This window comes from Anastrepha ludens, chromosome 3 (assembly GCF_028408465.1).
Source record: "Anastrepha ludens isolate Willacy chromosome 3, idAnaLude1.1, whole genome shotgun sequence".
Classification (NCBI taxonomy): domain Eukaryota; kingdom Metazoa; phylum Arthropoda; class Insecta; order Diptera; family Tephritidae; genus Anastrepha; species Anastrepha ludens.
This window is the reverse complement of record NC_071499.1, coordinates 78,158,886-78,184,058: the sequence shown is the minus strand read 5'-3', so window position 1 is coordinate 78,184,058 and position 25,173 is coordinate 78,158,886. Positions and strand designations below refer to the sequence as shown.

At 34.0% G+C, this 25,173-nt stretch overlaps 1 protein-coding gene across 2 annotated transcripts; it reads left to right on the top strand.

The window, feature by feature from the left end:
• Positions 1-23,988, top strand: LOC128858241 (leucine-rich repeat-containing protein 20). 2 transcript variants are annotated; one of them, XM_054094339.1, is made up of 5 exons: positions 16,307-16,453; positions 18,526-18,612; positions 18,983-19,126; positions 22,405-22,572; positions 22,649-23,988. In XM_054094339.1, the coding sequence occupies exons 1-5, from the start codon at positions 16,408-16,410 to the stop codon at positions 22,801-22,803; spliced, it is 600 nt and encodes a 199-aa protein (XP_053950314.1). In that variant the 5' UTR covers positions 16,307-16,407; the 3' UTR covers positions 22,804-23,988. The 2 variants fall into 2 exon arrangements, with proteins under 2 accessions (XP_053950313.1, XP_053950314.1); XM_054094338.1 differs by lacking the exons at positions 16,307-16,453; positions 18,526-18,612 and adding an exon at positions 1-689 and having other exon boundaries at positions 22,649-23,987.
• Positions 23,989-25,173: the final 1,185 nt, after the last annotated feature.

Sequence of the window (25,173 nt, the reverse complement as noted above, 5' to 3'; positions counted from 1 at the left end):
TTTTCAACCATTTGAAAAACGGAAGACACACGTACGGTTTAGCGTTTTTGAATGAGAACAGAAAAATAAATTTCGAAATAAATAAAATTGAAAGTGCTAAGAGCGAAGAAAATTTCACAACAATTACTATTGTGTAGTTAAATCGGTTGAAGCAGTGAATCTTGAATTGACAAAAACGTAAAATGTGTTAAATGTAATTTGCGTAAAAACTTTGGCTAATTTTAATCAACAGAAAAACAATAGATACTGAAGTGCAAGTGCGCAACCAAACGTGTTTAAGTCGCAACAAGTGCTCCAAGTATTAGAGTCTAAGTCGCATTTGAGTGCTAAAATTTTTTGAAATTTTAAATTACATACACACACACATACTATTACAAAAACTACTGATAAAAGAAACAAAATGCGTCCATTCGGCAACGATATCACCAATATTGCCAACAACAATGGCAATGGCAATGGTGGCGCAAACAATAACAACAACAACAATAATAATAACAACAACAATAACAACATCAACGGAATTGGCACTGGGAGTGAACACAATGGTGGCGTGCATATAACTGACGATCCACGTGTACCTCCTCACATCGCGCGTATGGGCGGCATAGTGACTTGTTCACCGATTGCTGGGCGCGGTGTGATACGCGTGGTGGGCCGCTGCGAGGATGCCAAGGAGAACAATATGTTGGGTAAGGGGATAAAGTTAACTTTTTAAATAATTTTGTGTTATGCTCCATTAATTTCTAATCATTGCTTACAATTGCTTGTATGATTCGTGCACCTATGTGAAGAACGCCACAATTCAATAAACAAGAAATATCGACTTTCGCATTTTTATACTATTAAGTGATCCAGGTATTTTGGGTATTGTCGTCAATTTTTGAAAAAATGGTTTATTTGAGTAAATTAACAAATTAACTGAAATTTTTTAGAAAAATTTAATTATTTTGAGGTTTATTCAATGTTACATATTTTGGTGTAAGGCTTTAAAACGAGCCTATTCGGCTATATTAAACCTTGTTTAGTGCATTAGTTCCTAGCGACGCATTGATCGTTTTGCAAATGAACGTAATATACGAGAATGTATGCCAGCGCCCATTCCCATTAATTTTTAATACAAAAGCAAATTATTTTTTCCAAAAAAATTGTTGCGCAAAAAAAGAAATTTTTTTTCAAACAAATTTTAATATATTATAATATAAAAATTATTTTCCCAAAAATCGTGTTTCCCCAAAAAAAAAATTAAAATTTTTTCAAACATTTTCAATATAAAATAAAGATTATTTTCCCAAAAAAATGTTTCCCAAAAATAAAATTTTAGTTTTTTCAAAAATTTTTAATATGAAATAAAAATTATTTGTTCACAATTTTTCTAATAATTTTTTCCCAAAAAAAATATATTTTAAAGTTTTGCAAGAAATATCAAATACCACACTCTTTCCCAAAAACATTTCTTTTTAATATTTTTTAGTTTTTTTTAATTTTTTAAAACTTTTTTTTTTTCAAAAAATTTTTTTTTTTAAATTGTATATTACATATTACAAAAAATTATTTTACTCAACTACAAATAAACCAATTCCTAGAAGAATGAACGACAATGACCAAAATATTTGTCTCACTTGATATAGAATCGCTCTATTGCCGCTAAGTGAAAGATACATCCTTTTGTTCAAATAAGAGAATGGTAATGATAAATTTACACAGCATAAAAGGAGAGTTTGTGGCCATTTCTGTATACTTATTTGAAAATTATTTCTTTAATACGATACCCCTCTTGCATGTATATGTAGTTGCATACATTCCGAAAAGCTAAAGATGTTTTGAAAAAAAAGCTCATTTAAAGTGCTCCTGGGAGTTAGAGAATTAAGCCTACTGTGAAAAATCTACTGCATATGCAATATGGGAGAATTTTCTTTTCATTTAAGACCTTAACCGTTGAACAAATCTTTAGGTACAGCCAATTTTACAGTATTTTTTTAGAAAGTATTTTATAATTCCAGAAGGGAGCTTAGATATCATGATACTCTAAAAAAGTTTCATTGTAATGCATTTTAATTATTGCCACGTTCTTAAGATTTTTAGAAAATAGACTTTTGATATGAGTGCCACATCTGCTGGTGAAGTTGTATCAAACTCGGACGTTTGTAGGGAGGAATGCATTATAGAAAGAAAAAAGCTTTAACAAACTTACGAGTGCATATGCACAGCATTTTTAGAAAAACTCGTACCGAAGCAACCAGTCATTTTAGTTATCTAGGCTTAGATGACACTTTGAAAGGTCTCACAACTTCAGATGTGGTAGATATCATGGAGTGGTAGGTATCATTCGGTCTAGTTTGGCCAAAAGAAATGAGCATACACTGTGCTCATCCAAGTATGTTCCTACAAAGATATCTTAGATAAATTAGACGTGAATGAAAATTTATCTGGAGTAGAGCGCACAAATTAGCCAAAGCGCATACCCCTCATAAATATCAATTGTCTCCTTAATAAAATCGCTGGCACAAGTTCTTTATTGAAAATACAGTTCTAAATCATCACCTTGTGAGAACGTGGAAGCTTCACTTTTGGAAGAACACAAACAGTGACAAATAGTTACAACTTCCTTCTTTGTATTTGTTATAAAACCTGTGGCACTGCTTCAAAATAGCAGTCGTCACTGAAAGTCTTCATTATTTTGGATGCAAAAGGCGATAAAAATAGTTTACAATAATCTTACCTTGCTCCAATAAGCCGAGTCGTAGTCTTTATGTCATATTAAGCGCCTTTTTCGTATCAAATCATCCAGTTTCAGCTTTCGTGCTGGCCGCCAAAGTTTTGCTAATAATAGCCAATTTCCTGCCATTCATAATTCATTGCACAGATACTGTACACATTAAAACAATATGTTTACATACATAAATGCTTAGCTATAAGTATATACATGTGTACTAAGTACATACATACCTCTTAGAGTTGTTTTGGCTCCACATTCACACCATTGACTAATGTGTTTTATGAGTATTTCTTAGCACACTAATCTGCCACTATTCGGCCATAGTCACATTATAATGTAAATACAACCAACTATGAGTAATCTAACCATGGAGGCGCACAAAGTGAGCGTTTGCGCTGCATGCGCGCTACTCTCGCCGCATTGCCTTGAAGCGCATCGAATGTGTGCCGAACAAAGTACCTAACAAAGCTTAGCTTCATTTAATGGGGAGTGAGCATATCTACTATGGCTGACGTTGGTACTGGCGCTGCAAGGCCGCACATTGTGTGTGATTTTCATTTAATTCAGTGGTAGGCAGCAGATATTAAATATGTAAAATGTAAGCATTATTACTAGGTTAAAGGTCAAGCGTTGTTTTTGGCTTTTTTGTTGTTCAATATTATGCTAATAGTTGTTGCTTTTGTTGCTATTATAGTATTTTTTGCATACAAAATGGAATGGCATACAAAACATTGAGGAGTTGGCGTAATATACATAAATACAAAAGCAAAGTAAAATATTTTTACAAAGTATTAAGAGTAAAATACAGTAAACAGATCTTGTGCAATATGGGCATGCGTACCATAACTAGAAAAGTTAGAGTGAAATGGTGTCAAGTGTTAAATGTCCCTGTCAGTACAATTTATAATATTAATCTTTTTTAACTATGAAATTTATCCTCCATATATATATATATATATTATATATATATAATTGGCGCGTACACCCTTTTTGGGTGTTGGCCTCCTATTTGTGGTGTGCGCCTTGATGTTGTTCCACAAATGGAACATAAATATAACTTAAATATAACACTTTCTTGTCAATGATACAGAAACTTATTCAAAGTACATGGAACATTTATGCTGCGCTGAGAGCTTTGCGAATAATTTTATTATACTTGAATTTTAAAAGTTTTTTTTTTTATTGCACGCACAAAGTGCATTTTTGAAGGCGCTGTAGATTGCATTCGTTTGTTTATATCAGTAGAAAAAGAACCAAATTAAAAAAAAATCTTTATATTTCTAGAAAAAGGGTGTTCATCAAGAGGTGTAGCATTATAAATTGAAACAGAAAGCCAAAACGTGAAGTAAATTTAATTTTGGTTATTTTTTATTTCAATAAAGTGGAAGTCCATTCTCGTATATGTTAGATAAAATTACATCTTCTTTTAATGAGCAAATATTTAAATTCAATACATTGTTTATTTTGTTTATGCTGCATTTCTACCCAGTTGAGTGAGTATCACCCCACATAAACCCAATAAGCATGAGCGGTGAATATTCAACTCGAGTTCGTAACTCAATGACGTCATTACGAAGGCTTGTTTTTTAATATTATTTCCTTTAGCCTTCAAATAATCCATTCAAGATTTATGGATTTAAATTGAACTTGGGCTTTATGTTTTAAATCGGTCTTTTTCGCCATTTCCTCGCCAATCATCTCTAAAACATTTTTTTCTTTAATTTTACCATCTAACGTCTTTAAAATCGGGTTTTCTTCTATAATAGCGCTTAAGTCAATTACTTCCCCATCCAAACAAATTCTTCTTTTTTTAAGCCATTTTGCATAAATTTGAATTTAATTTTTTTTTTTTTATTTTAACACTCGATCAGCTGAGGTGGTACTTAACTGAAGTCTAAATTCGTGTATGTTTACGAGTTCAAATATGACTTCCTTATTGAGTATATCTGAGTGGAAATGAGGCATAAATATAGTAAATGAGTGAAAATATCGAAGTTTATTAAAAAATGTGGCTTTTTGCTTTCTTCGAAAAGAACATTATTGATTCCTCAATATCAGTAAATTCATTGTCTTTACATTGACTTGGGAAGGCATGGTCAATTGAAAACTTCGAAGCCGTTTTTCTCAATTTTGTTTTTTGATAATGCCATATTTGCTGTTGAATGCGAAACCATTCCCAGTTTTCCTTCGAATGTTATTTGAGATCTCCATTCAGGCTTCAATGTGAATCGCGCTCTACTGCTGACCTATAAAAATAAAAAAAGAGTATGAAACTCTTCGTCGTTTCCGATAAATATCCCTATAAAAATATTATATTTTTCAACATTTTTTCTTGCTCCAAAATTTCGATCTGTCTTTAAGCACGTATGTGCCCCCAATGAGCGCCTTCACTAGTTAATGTGTTAGCTTGGTGCCTCGAGCATGCCTTCAAAGGCCTCTTCATATTTTTCATTTGTTTCAGAAATCCTTGTCGTTCGTATTTCATTGAGCAGATACTATACGGTTTCCTAATTTTTTTGAGAAAATGATTACCTACAGTGCAAAGTGATTTGAATATTTGGCTCTTACTCAGCAGCTCACTATGAGTTCTGTTCTCTAAGTCAAAAGTTTATTCAGTCCATATTTTAGTGGGCCTCTGCAGCAATATTTTGGTATAATTAATATAATACCTGCGTATGTGCGTATCAGAGTTGTTGAGAAAATAATCATTGTAGCTTTAAATAAAGTGTAATTTTTCCCAATAAAATTACTCATTGAGTCACACGGAATATAGAAATAAATCTATGTATTTTAGGGGGAAAACGATAAAAAAAAAAAATTTTTTTTTGTTCATTTTGAGACCCTACGACGGCTGCGAAATTCCTCATTGATTGAAAAATTTAATGTTGCATCAAATTATGCAAAATGGCCTACTAAACTATGTGAAACTTTTACAGTTCACTATTTTTGAAATATTTATTTTGGGCGTTAAAAAAATAAATTTTCGAAAAATTTTATTTTGACCACTTAAAATCAAAACAACGCGCATTTGTTGGTCAAAAGTTCATATCAAAGAAATATTCCTGTATTTTTATAAAATTGTTAGCTTTATTATTTCTCACTAGACCATTTCTTTAATTTTTTTGGTAAAGTTTTAGACTTTAAGTTAGAATCGTATGGCTTGTTTCCACTAAATATGCCCATAATCAGATCTTCTTTTCATTCAGCTCTTATTTTTCACACCAAATTACCCAAAAATTGTAGTAATATAATATATAATATGTACTTGTGAGCGTATAACTCAAAAATTATTGTGGCGGAATAGGAAGTATTAAATTAAAAACCACTCAGTCGTTTCTTAAATGTTTATCCCAATGAAAAAATTTCAACCATCTTGATGCATTAGTGCATATTTGTGGCATACAACGTAAAGTACAATAAACATACAAGCATATGCACATACATAGATTTATAGATGTGGAAACCAGACAAAAGAAACTTAAATTTTCGGCGAGCAACTCCAACGGTTATATAAAATCGTTAAAATAGTAATTACGGTAAATTTATAAAATTGTGGCATGAAGGCAGTGAGTAGAAAGAAGCATATTATTTTTTGCTAATCACCTTAACTGCCATAAAGTATGAAATAAAGCTATGAAAGAGGCCTATTTTTACTGCAATGTGTGCACATTTGTTTTTCTTTTTTGCTCTTGTTTTTTTCTTTTATGTAAGCTGCTTACTCATATTGCCGTTTCTGCAGTTGAGGAACTACTTTTTATGCACTTCAGAAATATGAAAATGCGGCTTAGTTTAAACCTCTCTAAACTCACACACATTTATACACATGCTAAGAAAAAAGTTTCACCATAGCTACTGTATTGCATTGCATGACGACTAGCCAGCCAACTGGCATTACGTGCATAAAATTGCATGCATTCTAAATTGTATAAATTGTAACGTACCAATGAGCACCTTACTTACATTGCCAACAAAAATGCACTTCAAATCGTACCACAATGCGTATACGTAATAGTTACTCATTAACCGATGATGCCAACGCCATGAGTGTGAGTGTGAATGCGAGCGTGAGTAAATCTTTTGGTCAGACCAAATTATTTAATGTACTTTAAGCGCGAGTAAATATGCAAGTGTACGAGGTATGCTATTAGATAACAAGACTGACGCTACTATAGAAGTAGTACGCATGATTCAAATTCCAGCGGCCGCTGGCTGGCCAATTTCGAACGCAGTATATCTATTTGTGCGTATTATGGTACTGCAATTTTCACGCTTGATTACCAAGAATAGCCAATATGTTTGTGCTGACAGATTGCATGACACTGAAAATTATTTATATTAAATTAAGGTGGATAATCACGTTTGAAAAATGTGGTTGTTTATGTATCGCCAGCCCAACTCCATTGAGAGCCAAAAATGCCCGAATGAGCAAATCAAAATTTAAAGCAATGTGAAACGGTCATTTCATCAATATTTACGCAATTGTGCGCCTTCGCGGGTGCCTGAAGATCAAAAACCTACTATCTGTTTCCCCATTCTTACTAAGCTGCGTTAAAGAGTGAGATAAAATTACTCAGATTGTGAAAGAGCAATACACCTACTCAAGCTGGGTTGCCTATCAAGAGATTTCTTACCCTGTGGAGTTTCTCAGTGTTAGACTCTCTACTTTATTCACCGCATGTGTTATAGTTATGTACAATTGAATTTGTGAGTTTTTTTTGTTAAGCGAGACTCTTTTGTTAATGGAACGACTTTTTTGCTATATTTGAGGTTATGTAACTAGATAAGGTACTCTTTTTGTAAAAATGTCAGTATGGTTTCTTTAGTATTTTCTGGTATTTTGTTGCTTATTTTTACTATGAATGCACCTCTTGATGCCCTATGTCCCACTAAGGGTTGATGGCCGGAAGAAACGATTACAACTCTATGATTTTAATCCGGAATTAAGTAAATTCAAACACCTTTTAAAATGTGTAGAAAGGTTTTCAATCTTAAGAAGAGTTAAGACAAGGACACTTAATATTCTTGCATAACCTTAAAAGGAGCAAACAATTAAATTTACACTTTCAAATTATCAAATTTTATAAGAACCAACTAATTTTCATTAGCACTGAAATCTTCTCAGAGTGGCCTTTTTAACCTTCTTTTGTATAATAATACAGTTTTCTTTTTAACTTAAAGTTTCGGTAGCTTTGAATTAAAAAAAAAACAACAAACTTCAAAATTTTCGCATTTTGGGTATAAAAAGGCACTAAATTTATTGCGAAGAGCAAATGGTTGGCAATACTGCACAACTCGGAAAAACGTAACTATCTATCATTCTTGGGTTAAATCTATGTACTATAAAAAATTCCTCTCTAAACCCGACTATAGAAATCTGAAGACAGAAATTGTATTTGAAGTTCTTCTTTCATTAATTGCAAATGTATTGCTCTTTCGGCCGAAATATTAAAATAAAAAAAAGCGACCATCTGAACCAGTACACCTCGTATATTATGATTCTTGTGTTATTGGGTATTTCTTTGGAGTTAATTAGTGTGACAAGGAAATACTCATAATATATACTAAGTACAGTATGCATGTCTACAGGTGTATGTGTTCACGTATGAAACTCAAAAAAAAAAATGCCTAACTCGACCCCACTTGAGATAATTTGTGCACTTAGTCATTTTATGAGACTCCCGCATTACTTAACCGCACCGGGTATTCTACAACATACGAGGAAAAAGTGAATAAGATTAATTGTTCTTTGTTTTCAATAACATGTGCAATTTGTATTTCGCCTTGCGGTTAATATGTCAACAATTATGCCAATTATGATTAGATAAGAAATAAACAAAACAAAAAAAATCATAAATACAAAGAAAAGGGAGCGCGTCGAAATCACTGGTGTTTATCTTACTTTTTAATTATTAGCTTGTTAATTGCGTAGAAATTTCTTCAATTGTTGCTGCTCAGTCATTGTTTACCTTAGTCAGCTTCAAGGTCGAAAGTGGGTATGAAATGAAATGCAAAGAAAAGCAGGTCGCACATACGCACACAAAATGTAGTAGGCGGAAAATAATTTATTTTTTCTAGGTTAATAGGCATTAAATTAAAATTAAAATTGCAAAATGAGTAAAGGGAAAGTAAAAAATTCTGACTGTTGATGTCAGATGTCAGATATCTTTAGCGAACTATATCTTGCGATGTTTACGCAGTCTTGGGTCTTATCATATGGCAATTAAAATAAGTTCTTAAATATACATATATATAAAGGGTGGCTAAATTTCAAGGGCCGATGTTGAATGTGAAACACACCTAAACGTCAACGACACCGTTGGACTTCTTCGTTTGGGGTTATTTGAAGGAAAATATGTACGTCGATAAGCCAGCAACAATTCAAGAGCTAAAGGATGAGATAATTCGGCACAAGAACCTCAATTATGCCTCAGCGTCATTGAAAATTTGGACCATCGGATGGAGGTGTTCCGCCGAGGCCGTCATGGCCATGTGGACGATATTTTGTTCTATACGTAATTGAGTCATACCAATATTATCATAATAAAGAGAAATGTCAATAAGTTCTTAAAACACTTATGTTTTATTCAAAATCAACACCGGCCCTTGAAACTTAACGACCGTTTATAATTGGCGCGTGTATCCTTTTTTGGTGTCTGGCCGAGCTCCTCCTCCTATTTGTGGCGTGCGTCTTGATGTTGTTCCACAAATGGAGGCGCCTACAGTTTCAAGCAAACTCTGAACGGCAGATATTCTTATGAGGGATTTATTCATGACAGAAATACACTCGGAGGTTTGCCATTTCCTGCCGAAGGGCGACCGCTATTAGAACAATGTTTTTCTTAGTTTTGGTGTTTCACCGAGACTCGAACCTACGTTCTCTTTCTGGTTTCCGAATGGTAGTATCGCACCAACCTATTCGGCTGCGGCGGCCGCCTAAAAGAAGCTATTACTCTTAAAAAAAATTGTTGCCTGCTGATGCCAGTTTTGAGTTACAGTGTTCCATGGAAGAGGCAAAAAAAAGGAAACTTGAAACATTGATCTGTCTCACTACGCCGAAAATGAGCAAGCGATAAAATAATTTCTATAGTTTATGGATTCAATCGTATCAAATGGAAAAATAAAGCAGTGGTTCTAATAATTCCGTTCTGGTAATGGGTACGTCGAACATTAAGCAGCACACAGTGGTAGGCCCAACGTCGAAAATGTCGATGAACTCATGGGAATCGTCCAACCAGCGTTGTGTGAGTTCATGAGTCATTAAATTGGATCATATAAATTTTATTGTCGAAACAAAGTGGAAAAGCGCTCAGAACTTTTTACTTCACCCAATGCAAGGAGATATCCGCAGCTCAACCAACGAAATGTTCATTCGCTTAGAAAAAATTCAAAAGGCTGTTGTGAATTTCCGCCAAGGCGAAGGTCTATGTTCTAAACGATTAAAATAGTTGCAACATAATGCGGCTAGCTTAAACATTAACCAATTCAAATGCAGTAGAACAGAAAGACTGAATGCGCATAAAAATATGTCTATAATAATTTATACAAATTAATTACAAATAATTCAATTTATATAGAAATAATACACAAACAGGTTTAGAAGTATTATTACAAACGACATAATATTTTTTATAATTGTTTTGTTTTTGGTTTTTTTTTGTAATAAACAATAAATCGCAAGAGCCAAGAGCTTTACCGCAGAAGATGAAGTTTTTGAACATAAGCCCCATTACATGAAATATCCAGAACAAATGCGTTCTGTTTTTCTATTCTGTAAGCTACTCGCACCTACTGCCAATAAAGGGTTTCTAAGGCCAAAGAATCCAAGAAAACTATCGCTAGCTTACAGTGAAAAGTTGATATGCTCATTTGCAAGAGGCAAGTAAAAAATGCATAGTTTCCTAAAACATCGAATTATCTGCTTTATTACTAACCATTTCTATTCAATGCGAAGCAACTCTGTTAAGAACAAAAGGCGCGCCAAAATGTAAATAGTTCCAAAGAATACAAAAACTGTTCATCAACGTTGTGGAAATCGATTCGTTTGAGATCACAAATGTTAAATTTACTTTTCTGTTGTAAGAAGTTTGCAGTTGGCGAACAAATTTTGAAACAGTGTAATAAATTCATTATTTAAAAATATCTTCACTGAATGGCTTAATTCTGGTGAAGTCCACTTATTTTTATCGTTTTGTAATAAAATTTATTTATTAAACACTTTTCCTTCTTAGCTTATTGTGCAGTACATATGTATATATGTATGTATAAACAGCAGCACGAATTTCACCACATTTGAATATAAATACATAAAAGTATTTTCTCCCCCACGGCTGCATTTGCTTTGATTTCAATTCTTAGTCTGAAGCAAAATTTGTGCTCACTTTACATATACTCGTACATATACATATGTATATGCATGCAACTACATTTTGTGTATGTACTGATTTTAAATTTTCCGGCAAATGTGACACACGCGCCGCCAAATTAACAAAACAAAGAAGCGTGCGCCAATCACTCAGGCGTCTTTGCTTTTCAGCCCCTGGCGGCCATCATCATGTTTTAGCACGCAGCACATTTGTTAGCCACTATGGTAGTATGTCAGCCACACGGCCAGCATTAACTGCGTTTTATAGCCGAAAATGCGCATTACGTTTTGCTATGGTGCGATGCGTAGTAGTGCGCAAATAAATCAAACTACTAAACTTTTGTTGAGATTTACATACTTATTTTATATATGTTTGTATGTATGTTAAATTTTCGATAATTAGGTATTAAATGAGTACATTGACTTATCAGAATTGGGGGATACAAATTATAGTTCTTAGTCTAGAGAAAAAATGTTGAACTAAAAAATTTCATTTTTAATAATATACATACATATGCACTAGTGAATGTGTGTGTGTGCGTATGTAGATGTTATCGAATGTATAAAAAGGTATATCAATCGTTATAAACTTAACAGAATGTAAAGGGTCACTAACTGGAACATTAGGCTGGAAGATCTTATATACTATGTATGTATGTATCTACGTACTAGAGATGTTAATCATGCGATCCCGGAATCTCGATGATTTTGAAGTTAGTTAAGAATGATTTCATTCACAAATAATAAATAAAAATAGTTAAGTAAATTCTAAGTATAATCATGTGGGGCTGAACAAATCCAAACATACATATATATGTATTTTAAGAATAACAAAAGATAAACATATTGTAAGAAAAACAAAAGATAAACATGTTTTTCCTAAATAGAAAACGAAGAAACTAATATGCAAGTCGTGTGCCTGAAACAGTAAGATGAGGTATAAGTATAAATACGACTGTCGAATATGTTGGCAGTCAGTCCAGTATGAACATAGTGTTAAGAACTACTCTAAAATAAAATACATAAAAATATTTTTTTTTGTTTTTCCAAAGACAAGCAAGTCTTTAACTATCAAACAAGTCTTTAACTAGTTCCGAAAGCTCTGGGATTTATCCATTAGAATTATATGATATAGCATATTAACGGAAAACTTTTGGTAATTTTTTTTTTTTTTTGTTTTTGAAGAAAAGATTAATCTCGAAAATAAGGAAGAATTTAGAAAATTTTGTCTACGTAATATGCCAGATAGATAGGAAGGTAGGTGAAATGGCTGAAGTATCTGCCCGGCACTCTCCAAGTAGCACTAAAGCGTCGTTTTGCTAGCATTATGAGACCTCCAACAGGCAGATATCTGCAGTCAGCCATAGCTCTTGACGTAATAGAGAAGACTGATGGAATTTAGGCTGGTACACTGCCCCAGGTTGTCGAAGAAATCAGCGCTCAGTCACCTTAATCGTCCAGCTGCCAAACTTAAATATATCGCACCCTAAATACAAAAGGGTCACAACTCAAAATGAGCAGAAGCTCAAATATGAACGAGACGTTATCAATAAAACGGTCCGCGGATGACATATGGCAAAAATAAATTTTTATTTTTTGTTTTTTGGTAGGACTGTTATAAGCTTACATGGCAAATTTCAGAGTGCTACTTTAAACAAGTCAAGCTCGAGTGTGGAAAATTTTAGGGTGCGATATACGGAAAAAGTGCTCAACAGCCTTTTTCTCTGAAAGGATGCCACTGCTTCTACATACAAAGGGGATGAAATGGTAAACCTAGCTTTTTTGCATATCTTCAATCGCCTGAGACAGGTGATTTTTTCATAAAGAAAATTTGTCTATTTGAATTCCTTGATGCCACTAATATAAGTGAATGTTAGTTAAGTTATTTTGAAAGAAATTTCTATTTGTGGAAAGACACTTTGATCGCGACATTTCGAGATTACGGTTAGAGTACAGACAATTTAAGTATTTATTGTTAATTCGAGAAAGTTAGAATAATCACGAGAAATTGGGAATATATATTTTTGAAAGCGATTTCAATCCCGATATTACGGGATCGCGCCAATTCTGATAGAGTTGAAAGTACATGCATACGTAATATAAGCCTATGGATCCCGGTGATTTTCAAACACCAAAAATTCAGGAGTTGTCAATTTGAATATGATGTCAATTTATATAATAGATAAAGATACATTTAAAATACGTTTTTGTTGAAAGATAGTTTGATCGCGATATTTCGGGATTATGGTGATTTCGAAGTGCAGAAAATTTAGGTATTTACTGAAATCACGAGAAATTTAGAATACTTTGTTTTGAACACAAATTCAATCCCGAGATTTTGGGATCCCGTTCATTTTGAATGACACGAAACTGTCTTTCTCAATAACAAACACTTTCTGACATATCGGAAGTGTTTTCGACATCCCAAATTTTCACTAAAATGCAAATAAAAAATAAAAATAACATACATATGCATGTATGTACACTATCATAAGTCCCTCAAATTTTTTTTTTACAAAACCCGGCATTTATCATTTCAAATGCAAGCTTTTCATATGCATTTTTCTGCGAAATTTACATAAATTTAAATTAAAAGATAATTCTATAGTGCACACTTTATTATATTTGGTTGTAGTTTTGTGCATATTTCCGCTTTTTGCGCACAAATTTCGATTCTATTTGAACATTTTCTTTGTTTGGAAATTTTTATTTTTCATATGCGCATACATACATACATACATACCTCATTTCAAACAATTCCATATACCCGTATGCATCAAAGTGGTAACGTCAAATTGACTAAATGAGATTGTGATTTAATTTAGTTTAGTTTGTTTTTGTTTCTCACCTAAATCGCTCAGGCGCTGTTTTTAGCAGCTGTTTAGCGTTGGCAGCTGAAGAATGAATACGCCGTGTCATACCTTGTCTCGCGATCTCATTTTTTCTCACTGACGTAGTAGACTCTTTGTCTGCTGGCGCACGTCTGTCCAATGTTCAGTGGAAATGCGCATACACACAGGCATACATATGTACATGTATATGCACATGCTTACGTATGTTTTTCTAGCTAATGAACTGGTATTTATATTTAAATTTTCATATCATATGTAGTAAAATTTGTGTACTCGTATAATCGTCGTGCTTGAAAATGACAGCGGTTGCACAAAGATATGTATGTATGTACGTACATAGATGAAATCAAAAAGAAGTGTTGGTAGCTTCGGAAAATTTACGTATTTCTCTACGTAAATGCATTTATGTGTTTACGTATTTTAATATTTTTAGTAAGAAAATAAAAACATTCAATTCATTGTTAATAAAATACACAAATTAATATAAATATAAATTATTATAAATATTATTACTTGTAGTGTCATTATCCACCAACGCAAAACAGATTTTGCTGGGGGTCTCGCGCGTTTTCTGCAAACAACGAATGCTGGACATTTTGTACATCGAGCAAAATGCAAAAAAATTGTTGAAATTTAAGACGATTTTTGAGCAACTTCAAACTTACACACACACTTTGCTAGTGCAAAATTCAAGAGGCTATAAAACTGCATACTTAAAATTTTACTAGAGGTACTTATAAAAAGTGTGCAATTTTTATGATGATTTGTTTAATTTTTTTTCAAATTGCACAGAGTTCGAAACTTTTATTTATATGGTTTTTGTAGGAGATTGAACTATATTTTCATAAAAAATCATCGAAAGTATATAAGAAACAAATAAGTTGCCCAAGCTCGTTCAAAAGTCTCTGTGCCATTATTAGACGCACTGCATACATGAGTATATTTTTTACTGCTTGTTGCCGATTTTCACTGTGCATACGAGTATTGGACGAATACCTTATCGCTCATCAAATCACGTGGTATAAATGAACGAAATTCAAAACAAATAAATTCAATCTACATACTTGAAAATAATAGTAGAAATAAAAATATTTTTAAATTTATTTTTAATACGTGTACGAGTTTACTGAAAACTTTATTTAGAAGAGAACATAAAATAGAGAGCCTTACCGCAAATTTCTACGTTTAGAGATTGCATCTGGTTTTTGGAGTCTCAGTCATAAGTTTTCTGTGTAAGCAAAAATTTCTGACTACGTTCTCACAAACACTCAATAGGGATGGTAAGCGAAATGGTAATTAGTGTAATCGAAAATTTATAAGATTTGAAACAACTATTATTTTCTACTATATATTCGTTCAGAAATGATCACGATTACCCTGAGTACCTTTATTATCGAATAGAACAGAAGCCTCAAAACGAGGAAAAGGTTGAGGATTGAGCAAATTGTAAAAATGCTGTGATTTTCTTTTAAAAAGCGCACATATAATTTTATGTGCATATGTATGTATGTATGGTTGTTTATTTTATGCAACTCTCCGCAAATAATTGGCACCCATTCAAATTGTTTCAGTTTAACGACCTGCTTTTGTATTCGCGCTGACCGTTCGACAGCAGAGAAACGCAATGAATGACCAGCAGTTGTTATTGCAAGCTTTTCAGAATAGGTATAGAGTGGGAGTGGAAAATAAAAATACAAAACAATGTGTTTATAATGTTCTCTTGATACATATATAAACGAAGTTTTTTAAATGCAAAATTTTTTGTTTTAATTATGAAGAAACCTTCCAGATATCTAATTTTTCTGTTTCAACGCAGTGCATTTAAGAAAAGTCGATTTAATAGCTTGGCTCCTGCAGAAAAGCAGATTTTGCTTATAAGTTGAACTAAGTACTAGTATAACTAAAGTTTTAAGGATGCTAAGTCAAAAATGGTCTCATAATTCTAGCATGTTGAACATTTTTTTATTGCCAGATTCAGACTTAGCGTACAAAAATCTATACAAAAGTACTTGCTGATCTCAAACAAAAGCTTAAAGCACAAAGAAAAAAGAATTGCAGTGCGCAGCCCCATATGCCAAGATATAATTTTGAAAATAAAAGTAAAAAATTTACATACAGACACTATCTTAAAGGCTTGCCTTCAACTAAAAAATTATAGCAAACAATCAAAAATAAACTTTATGCTTCTAGCTAAATTTGTTTATAGCAAAAGCTCTTCCGGCACTTTTGTGCCACTGTTCTATAAGCCGGAATGCTATGGCACTGGAACATCACAAAGTGAACAAACAAATTCGTAAACCTGCACACTTGACTATGTGGATATAAAAGTCTGTTCACGGCCAGCTCTTAACAATCTCTTCGAAGCCAGTTTAGTGTGTAGACGCGTGAGAGTGTTAAGAAGCCGAAGAGAAAAATAATTTTGAATTTAATAATAAATGAATATTTGGTCAAAATTTGTGTCTATTTAATAGCTAAAAATGGCCAATAGTGATTCGTGTCAACATTTAGTGATTCGAGCAGAAGGTGAAAACTAAAACAAATCGGTTTATGGATCTTAACAAAAGAATGTGGAAATATTTTCAGAGTGTATTTAAAAACATGAATTTGCAGCAGGCCGCGGAATTGCGTTTGTACATGAACTCAGGCATATCTAGGTGCATAAAGTTTGCTAGCAAAAGCTATTCTAAATTGGGGCCGTTAATAAAATAGCCTAAAAATATGTAGTGTTGACGAACACTTAAGTGCCACTTTAAATTGAAGTAAATAAATTAATGAATTAAGCAGAATTGCAAGGCTAAGAAAGTTTAAGTCGTAACAATAGTCTAGAAAATAATGTCGAAGGATATCACTAATAATTTGATACATTCTATTACTAAGAGATGCGCAATGTAAGGTGTCGTTTAAAAACTATTTATTGGTTATGGGAATAAGTTTCCGTCATTTTTTAGCCAAAGTTACGAATTATTTAAACAATTATTGTAAATAATACATCATATTATGAGAAGCATGTGCAATTGGAAGCTCCATCTTTCAGGCAGCATACGGATTCCTCTGACGAAAAATTTGAGTTCTTTTGATTTAATCTATTCATTGAGCTAGTTTGCTATGCTCTCGTAAGAAGTGAAGTTTGATCGGAACAGATGGTAATCCGAAGGTCCAATGTCTGGGCAATACGGCGGGAGGGACTAGATTTCCTAATTCAGTCCGTCTAAATATTTTTTGGACCGATTTAGCAACATGTGGCCTGGAGTTGTCATGCAGCAAAATCAGTTTGTCATGCCTACCGTCGCATTGCGGCCACTTTTCTTTGAGAGATCGAATCAAATGCATCGGTAAGGATCGCCAGTGATAATTTCAGCTGGTTTAAGGAGTTCAGAATAGATGACACCCTTCTGATCCCACCAGCTCGCGATCTTTATCACTTATGTACGTCGAAATTGCCACTTTGGAAGCATCGAAACCGCTCTTCACAAGTTACATTTGATGGAGCGTGATTACCGTAAATATTGATCAATATACGACACGTTTCGTTGACTTCCCGCAAATTCTATTTTTTCGAGAGGAACGTAGACATTTTTGACGTCAAATAAAAAAGGATCTTTGGGCTTCCAACGAGCTTTACATACTGCGATCGAGACCTCACATATACACCTTCAAATTACCAGAATATTACTAGAACGAACACAAAAATAGTATCAGCAGCGACACCTCTTTAACGAGAGCGGAAACTTATTCCCATACCCAATAATTTTAGTTAGCGTAGCAAAGTGGACTTGTGCATAACTACAAATCGATAAGTCTGGTGTTTATTACTCTAAAATATCAATTGATGGAAAAGGCTCTTTAAATTAAAATTCGATTTTAAATACGTGAAAATATTGTAGATTTATTTGTTTCTTGTTATTTGATGTATGATTTCTGCTTTTCCTTTACTTTCGGTAGCTTTCACTCGTTTTAACACAAGAAAAGTACCCATATGACAATATACATACGTGAAAGTCACGTTCATTTTACCCTAATATTAAATATATATGGAAAGAATGTAGTAATTTTATAGGTTTTGAATAGTTTTCAGAATGAAACAGAGTCTTATTATAAATTTGTGTCTTTTAGGGTCATTTAAACATAAATCATTAGATCGGGCGGACACCTCTGCGACTCTGGTAATCCTTATAGGGTTAAGAGCATTTTGTACCTACGCTGAGCTGCCATGAAATTAATTTATGCACCAGTTTTTTGTGGCAGCCATAAGTCGAAGTGCATTGTATGCCTTACAAGGGGCAATTGGTTTAAGAGCACCAACATTTCAATGCTCTGTATCATAATTTCTCTTTGCTTCAGTGATTTTTATCTCACCAAGAGCAAACTTGCTATTTACTTTATCGGGCCAATTCTGGGCAGTGATGAATTTTCTGGCTCCCAATGAAATTATTATTCCCACATTGATCGTGTCGACAGCGCTTAGTTCACATTTTTCCTCTAAAAGTGAAAAAATAAATAATAAAGAAATAAAAAACTAAAGCTCGTCAGAGAATTTAGGTGGAATAGTGAAAATTGTTCAACATTTATTTATTAGTGATATTATCTTTCTGTAGAATCACTGAAAAAGTTGGTGAGAATGGCGCATGCTGTAGTGCGTGTCGTTGAACGTTGTGAAAATGCGCAAGATAATGAATCATTAGGTAATTAATTTATAAGCATATTCCAACAACAATGTATTATAATTTGTTTGGTGGAACTATTTTTACGCATTTGCACATAAATATTCATGCTCATACATACACATATACATACATACATACATGCGAGCAGTTTAGCTTTTCGATAGCAAAAGCTTCGTGACAACTGTGGCGCTTATCATTCATTTACATATACACAAACATGCATTCGTACATATGTATTTATATTTTGTTCCGTTTCCATATTATTTCATATTTGCACTCTTAAATGCTTTTTAGGCTGCCAGATCGTTTCATAACTAGCCCGCAAGAATTAAATATTTTTTTTTACAATACCAAATAATCCTTTTTTTTGTTTTTTCTTAATTCGTAGACTTATCGGAGTGTCAATTGGTGCAGATTCCGGATGCAGTTTATCACTTGATGCGCAATACTCAACTGAAGACCTGTGATCTCAGCAGCAATGTAATCAAGAAGATACCGGCGAAATTCGCAATCAAATTCAGTCTCATTACAGGTAATTTTTTTTCTTTTTATAAATATACTCATGGGAATATTTACTGTTTAGCTGTTAAGACTAAAAACCGAGAAAAGAAGCGTTATCAAATGTCAAAGTTAAAATTTTCAAAGTAGACAACTTGTGTGCTAATGAAAACGGATGTCTGTAAGCGGAGATTCAAAATCTGCAAAGAAACTACCGCATCGAATGCATTTTCATTCTAAGCGACAGTTGGGCTGCACTCAGGTCTTATATGTACTTCATTGAGTTTACATCAGCAATAGCACTGTACTGCCCAGTGGGCAAATGCGTTGGGAGCGCGCAATGCCATTCAGCTTATAAAGGTCCCATTGACGGGAGCGAGGTAGCCGATCGATTAGAGAGAGAAGTTACGGCCTTAAAACTAATAGTGTTTAAGTTTTCCCTAGTGATATGACGACATACCATTGACGAGCTTAGAAGAGGAGAGGAAAAGCTACGGAACTTAAGCTGGCACTGCACTTTGAGACTATTTTAAGCAAATTTCTTACAGGTGCAATATTAAAATATTTAAAAAGCGTAGGTATAAAAAGGAACAAATTACGTTGCGCTCAGCAAATCCATCTGCATACGTTTGCGATATAGCTTAAAAACTCGTGCCGATTCTGTAATTTGTGCTTGTGATGGCATATCGGTGAACATCTGGGCCTGGTACGGCCGGAATAGAGCCACCTATGCTCAGCCTAACCTCTATATCATAGATTTCTTGAAAAAATTGGTCTAAATGAGGTATTGTGAAGAGTAGAAGGATTTTATCTAAACAATAACAAAAAAATTCTCTTAAAATTATTTAAAACAATTTCCATATTAACGAAATATGAGAATACGTGAAATGTTTGAATTATCAGTCTGGCAGTCTGTTCTCAGTTTTGATACCATTTTGAGACCTCCGAAGGGCACATACCTACCGCCAACCAGCGCTATTGATGTAGTGGAGATTACGAAGATTGAAGTGGAAGAAGGAGAGTAACTATCGTGACGTAATTATAGAAAACGTTTATAGGTTAATTAAGAAGACAGTGTCCCGATAGTCAGCTGTTGTGAAAAAATATGGAAAATTAGGTTAATGTAATCAAGGGATGTGATAAAAAAATAATACAAATTAAAGTGTTATTTGCTCAAAAACTGATTTTATTAAATTCACTGACAGCCGATTAGCGGTACCGGGATATGCGCAACCATATGTATTTTCTTAATCATGTTGAACCGCTTTCTTCATTCTCAGGAAAGGAAAAATTAAGAAGTATCAAGAGCGGACTGATAAGTCACTCCACTGACAACTTCGCGAGAAAGTGGTTTACAAATCTTATTTTTTATTCCAAACTGATTTACTTTAAGTGCCAGATGTCAGAGTTTGAGCCATATTCGTTGTGTTAGTTCGAAGCAATGCCCAAACTATATGAGTTACACCGAAATTTTCTTGTTGCAGTGGTTATAAAATGGTATGGTATAAAATATTTGTAAAATGCTGCTAAAGGCAAATTCTTTGCTCTGCTATAAATCTGCCTCGTTTCGGCAACGCAGTGCCGATCGTCGGGTGTTAATTTTCGTCTTCCTTACAGTGGGAATTCTGTATGTGTTAAAAAAGTACCGGGAAATCTTCAATAAAACGCAAAAAAAAATTTTAGTCATCAAAATTTATTTTGTCGCCTTCAAAATAGGCTCCATTTGCTCCAAATGCCAACGATTAGTCCAGTCATCAAAGTACCTTTTGAACGCGTTTGAAGATATCTACTTCAGCTCCTTCAGGGAATTCTCCTTAATGGCCTCTATCGACTCAAAGCGGCGTCCACGGAGTGGCAATTTAAGTTTTGGGAAAAGGAGAAAGTCGCTGGGGGCTAAATCCGGTGAATACGGTGGTTTTTTGATGATATTTGTCGAGTTTTTGGCCAAAAAAGTGTTCACAATATGAGCCTTGTGAGACGGTGCGTTATCATGGTGCAAGGTCCATGAGTTTTCTTTCCACAAATTGGGCCGTTTTCTACGCACATTCTCTCTCAAACGTCGCATACTTCCAAATAATATTCCTTATTTACCGTATAATCATTTGGAATGAATTTCGAGTGCCCAGCACCATGATAATCAAAGCAAACGAGTAGCATAAATTTCACTTTTGACCGAATTTGATGTGGTTTTTTGGGTTTCGGCACATGTGGATAGCGCCATTCAGCCGCCTGTTGACTGGTTTACATGCCAAACTCATATACCCACGTCTCATCACCTGTTATGATGTGCTGGATAAACGTTGGGTCCGAATTCACAAGCATATCTTCAGCCACCTTCTTCCGATGAATTTTTTGAGAGAAATTCAACAATCTCGGACCGGGTTGAACAGCCACGCGTTTCATAGCCAATTGATGGTGTAAAATGTTGCGAATTAATTCGTGAGACACGAAATGATGGTATTTGAACATTTCCTTGACTTTTTTTTGACTCCGACGTTTTCATCCGTTGACGGGCGACCAGATCGGGGCAAATCTTCCACGATTTTCGGCTCTCTGCAAAAGCCTTATACCACTCGTAGACCCGTATTTTTGATAAAGCATGCACAGGCTTTCTGCAACATTTTCAATGATTCGTCGCACGAAATCCCGTTCAAAACACAAAAATTAAGACAAATTATTTGTTCGATATTTTTATCCATAGTGGAAATCGCAGAGCACTCCTGCGGTTGACTGATATAATTAAATGCCAAAAACAAGCTTATTGACAGATCACGCTCAAACTCTGCGACACTATAGAGGGTAGTTGGAGCAACATTCCAGCAAAAAAATTTAGCCACATGTATGTGTAATTTTTAAATGAACAATTCCCGATATTTTTTGAACAGAATGTGAAGATAATAAATGGGAAACTCAGGCATATTTTGGACTTAAAAAAAAAACATATTCTTGAAGATGTTTGGAATTGTTTTGAAGCGAGTTTGTCTCACCAAAAGGTTATTGCTTATGTAGAAAAGTACAATCATTTTTTTTTTTCATTATTTCACGAAATTTACTATTTTAATTTTTGCCAGCCAATTGATTTTCGAAATGTTACGAGTTTTCTGGTTTGAAAATTTTAACTCTAACTTTGGCATCACCCTAATTTTTCATTTCCATCAAGTGTTGCAACTTTGAAACAATTACGATTACCATAAAATGCTCTGTCGATTCTCATTTTGGGGTGTTTATAGCTAGCTATTTGATTTTTAAAGTTCTAAATTTATGCCAATATTTTTAAATGTTGTTAAATTTTTCATCTTTCTTCTCATTCAGATCTAAATCTTTCACACAATCAAATGGCAAAATTGCCTGATGAACTGGCCGACTTAAATGCTTTGGCGCGCTTGAATATTTCACACAATTCCTTTATTGTGTTGCCACCAGTTGTGTTCAAAATGCCCAAGCTGCGTGAATTGGATGCCAGCCACAACGCCATCATAGGTAAATACAAACCAATGGCCAATAAAAAAATATAGAAATTCGTTAATTTACATACATTTTTTTGTATTTGCTCTAGAAATCGATACTGATGAGATGATTACAAGCGACAACTTGGAGTTGGTGGATTTGAGACACAATCCCTTGGGTCGTACCTGCCATCGCAAATTGAAAAATGCCAGTACGCCATTCCGCATTGAAATCTCCGAGTACAATGAGGATGATGACTGGTAGACTAACGCACAACTTTTCCGTTGTGAATGAATTTCAAAGGGATTGATTCTCTATACCCAGCTCAAATTTAAATGAGGCATCCATTTAGCTTAGTTACTAGTAATAGGTATATACATACATATATACTTGTATGTAACTAAGAGTATGCTATAAACTATTTTTATACAAATACGAATTAACAAAGACTAACATGACTGCAGGTCTTACACGTAAAGACGTTGCTTAGTGATTAAGTGCATTGAAATGTTTGTTGCTCACTCAAAGCATATATCTCCGATAAGATTGTTGATGTAAAATTGTAGGCTCCTAATCATAAAAACTCAACTTCATTGAGACTTGTAATGAAAGCAAGAACTTGTTAAGAAGCTGCTACATTTTTTAGAGGCCACTACATTTCGATAGAATATAGACTGGTCAAATTTGAAGTAATTTGTGCCAAAATGTCATCGATGAGAGTTTAAAATCTGTGTATTTTATTAGTCAAAAATACTTTTAATTATATTTTGTCGCGCGTCTAAGAAACGGAGGAAATGCTAGAAGGCACAATTTCTTGACATCAAATATTTTATCCTAATCGTGCTTGCATTTGGAAGCATCAAAGCTTTTAAAGTTTGAATACCAAAGATACTTAATTACTGACAATTTATGAATAAGTCATGATTTTAATAGACATTAAGTTAAGACAAATTGAAAAATGCGTAGTTTTAAGTTTTTTGAATGTGATTTCTATCCTAAAATAACTTTTAATAAATGCATATTAGTTTAGAATGAGAGGAGATTAAGCGGAAAATGCTAGATAAGTTGATGATTTTGTCTGTGAATATTTAAAATTTCTCAGCGTATACTTAGAGAAGACTAGTCAGAAAAAAGCTGTATGGTACTTAACCCCATTTTCGAAACGACTGCCTATCGAAAATAACGTATTTTTAGTTTTTATGTACTTTTAGTTGATTTATGTAGTGTATTCTATATGTAAACATTTTATTTCTAATTTCTTTATTTTTTTTTGTTAGATCTGTTTGTTGTGATCAGTTTTTTTTTAATTTTACAATTACGTGCAATTACCATTTTTATTGTTACAAATTTGTATTTATGTTAAGAGAAAAAAGCTTAGTTAAAGTTTTGTACTTCACTTAAATAAAATTATGTTTTCCATTCACGGCCAAGAAAAAATTTTGCGTTTTATTCTACCGGGCGCCCGATTAACGCATGGAGTTCCATCTTCTTGTGGTTTTTTTATAATAAAATTACTACATAAAAATATTTTGCATGATGAACATCTTTATTTTGACTTTTATTGATTTCTAGGGTACCTGCATTGTGTGGATGGCGCTTCCACCACAGACGAATCAAAGATACCTCACCCACGGATCGCAGTGGGGTACTTTCCCAATTCCTAGTCCTTGGAAACTTCAAAGATACTGGGCTTTTTGCAGGGGCAAAATAACGGTCTCCACGTCGACATCTGGCGTACACTAAGAAGAGTTGAAAACGGCTCAAACGTAACACTGGTTCTAGCAGTAGACTAGAAAGCAGCAGCCAGTTTGATGGAGTACAAAATAAAGGGTAAACTACCGCTTCAGTCATGTGACCCTCAACCTGAAGGTGTATCCAGGCAATTCTTCACCACGCTCAGGCCGAACTTAGCATTAGGTTTGCCAAGGGAAACTTCAATGGCTTCACAGTACAAAAGAAAAAGGTAATCTACGACGAGGGCGTAGTCAATCCAAGGGCTGTGCTTATCATAGACATGAACATTAAACATTAGCCATTTAATAAATTTATGGATGGCGACACGGCAACGGTACTAGTCGAAGCGGACTTTGATGGAAAGAAGCAAGAAGTCGTTATAGCCTTAGCCTATTTCCCAGGGGACGCCGACGTAGCACTCGGCGTAGCACTATCGCTCTGGTCTATCCTGATTGACGATGTGGTACAAACCCTTAACAATAAAGGGTATAAAACAATAGGTATGCAGCTAACATTAAAGTCAAACACGAAAGGACCATAAAGGACTTAATGCAGGATGCCTTAAATATATTTTGGGAGTGGTGTAGAAAAGAGGGATTATCAATCAACCCTTCCAAAACCCAATATTGTTTTATTTATCAGGAAAAGGGTTCTAAATATACCCGCCGTGGGAATAAATGGAATAGACGTACCTCTAAAAGAAGAGGTTAAATAGCTTGTAATTATATACCTATATATAATTAGCGCGTACACCCTTTTTGCGTGTTTGGCCAAGCTCCTCCTCCTATTTGTGGTGTGCGTCTTGATGTTGTTCCACAAAATTGAGTGACCTACACTTTCACGCCGATTCCGAATGGCAGATATTTTTATGAGGAGCTTTTTTCATGGCAGAAATACACT

Excerpts from the sequence above, each read along its gene's own strand:
- LOC128858241 (XM_054094338.1), top strand. The coding sequence starts at position 401 with ATGCGTCCATTCGGCAACGATATCACCAATATTGCCAACAACAATGGC. Across the intron at positions 19,127-22,404 it reads CAAATTCAGTCTCATTACAG|ATCTAAATCTTTCACACAAT; the intron begins GTAATTTTTTTT and ends CTTCTCATTCAG. Across the intron at positions 22,573-22,648 it reads CAGCCACAACGCCATCATAG|AAATCGATACTGATGAGATG; the intron begins GTAAATACAAAC and ends TATTTGCTCTAG.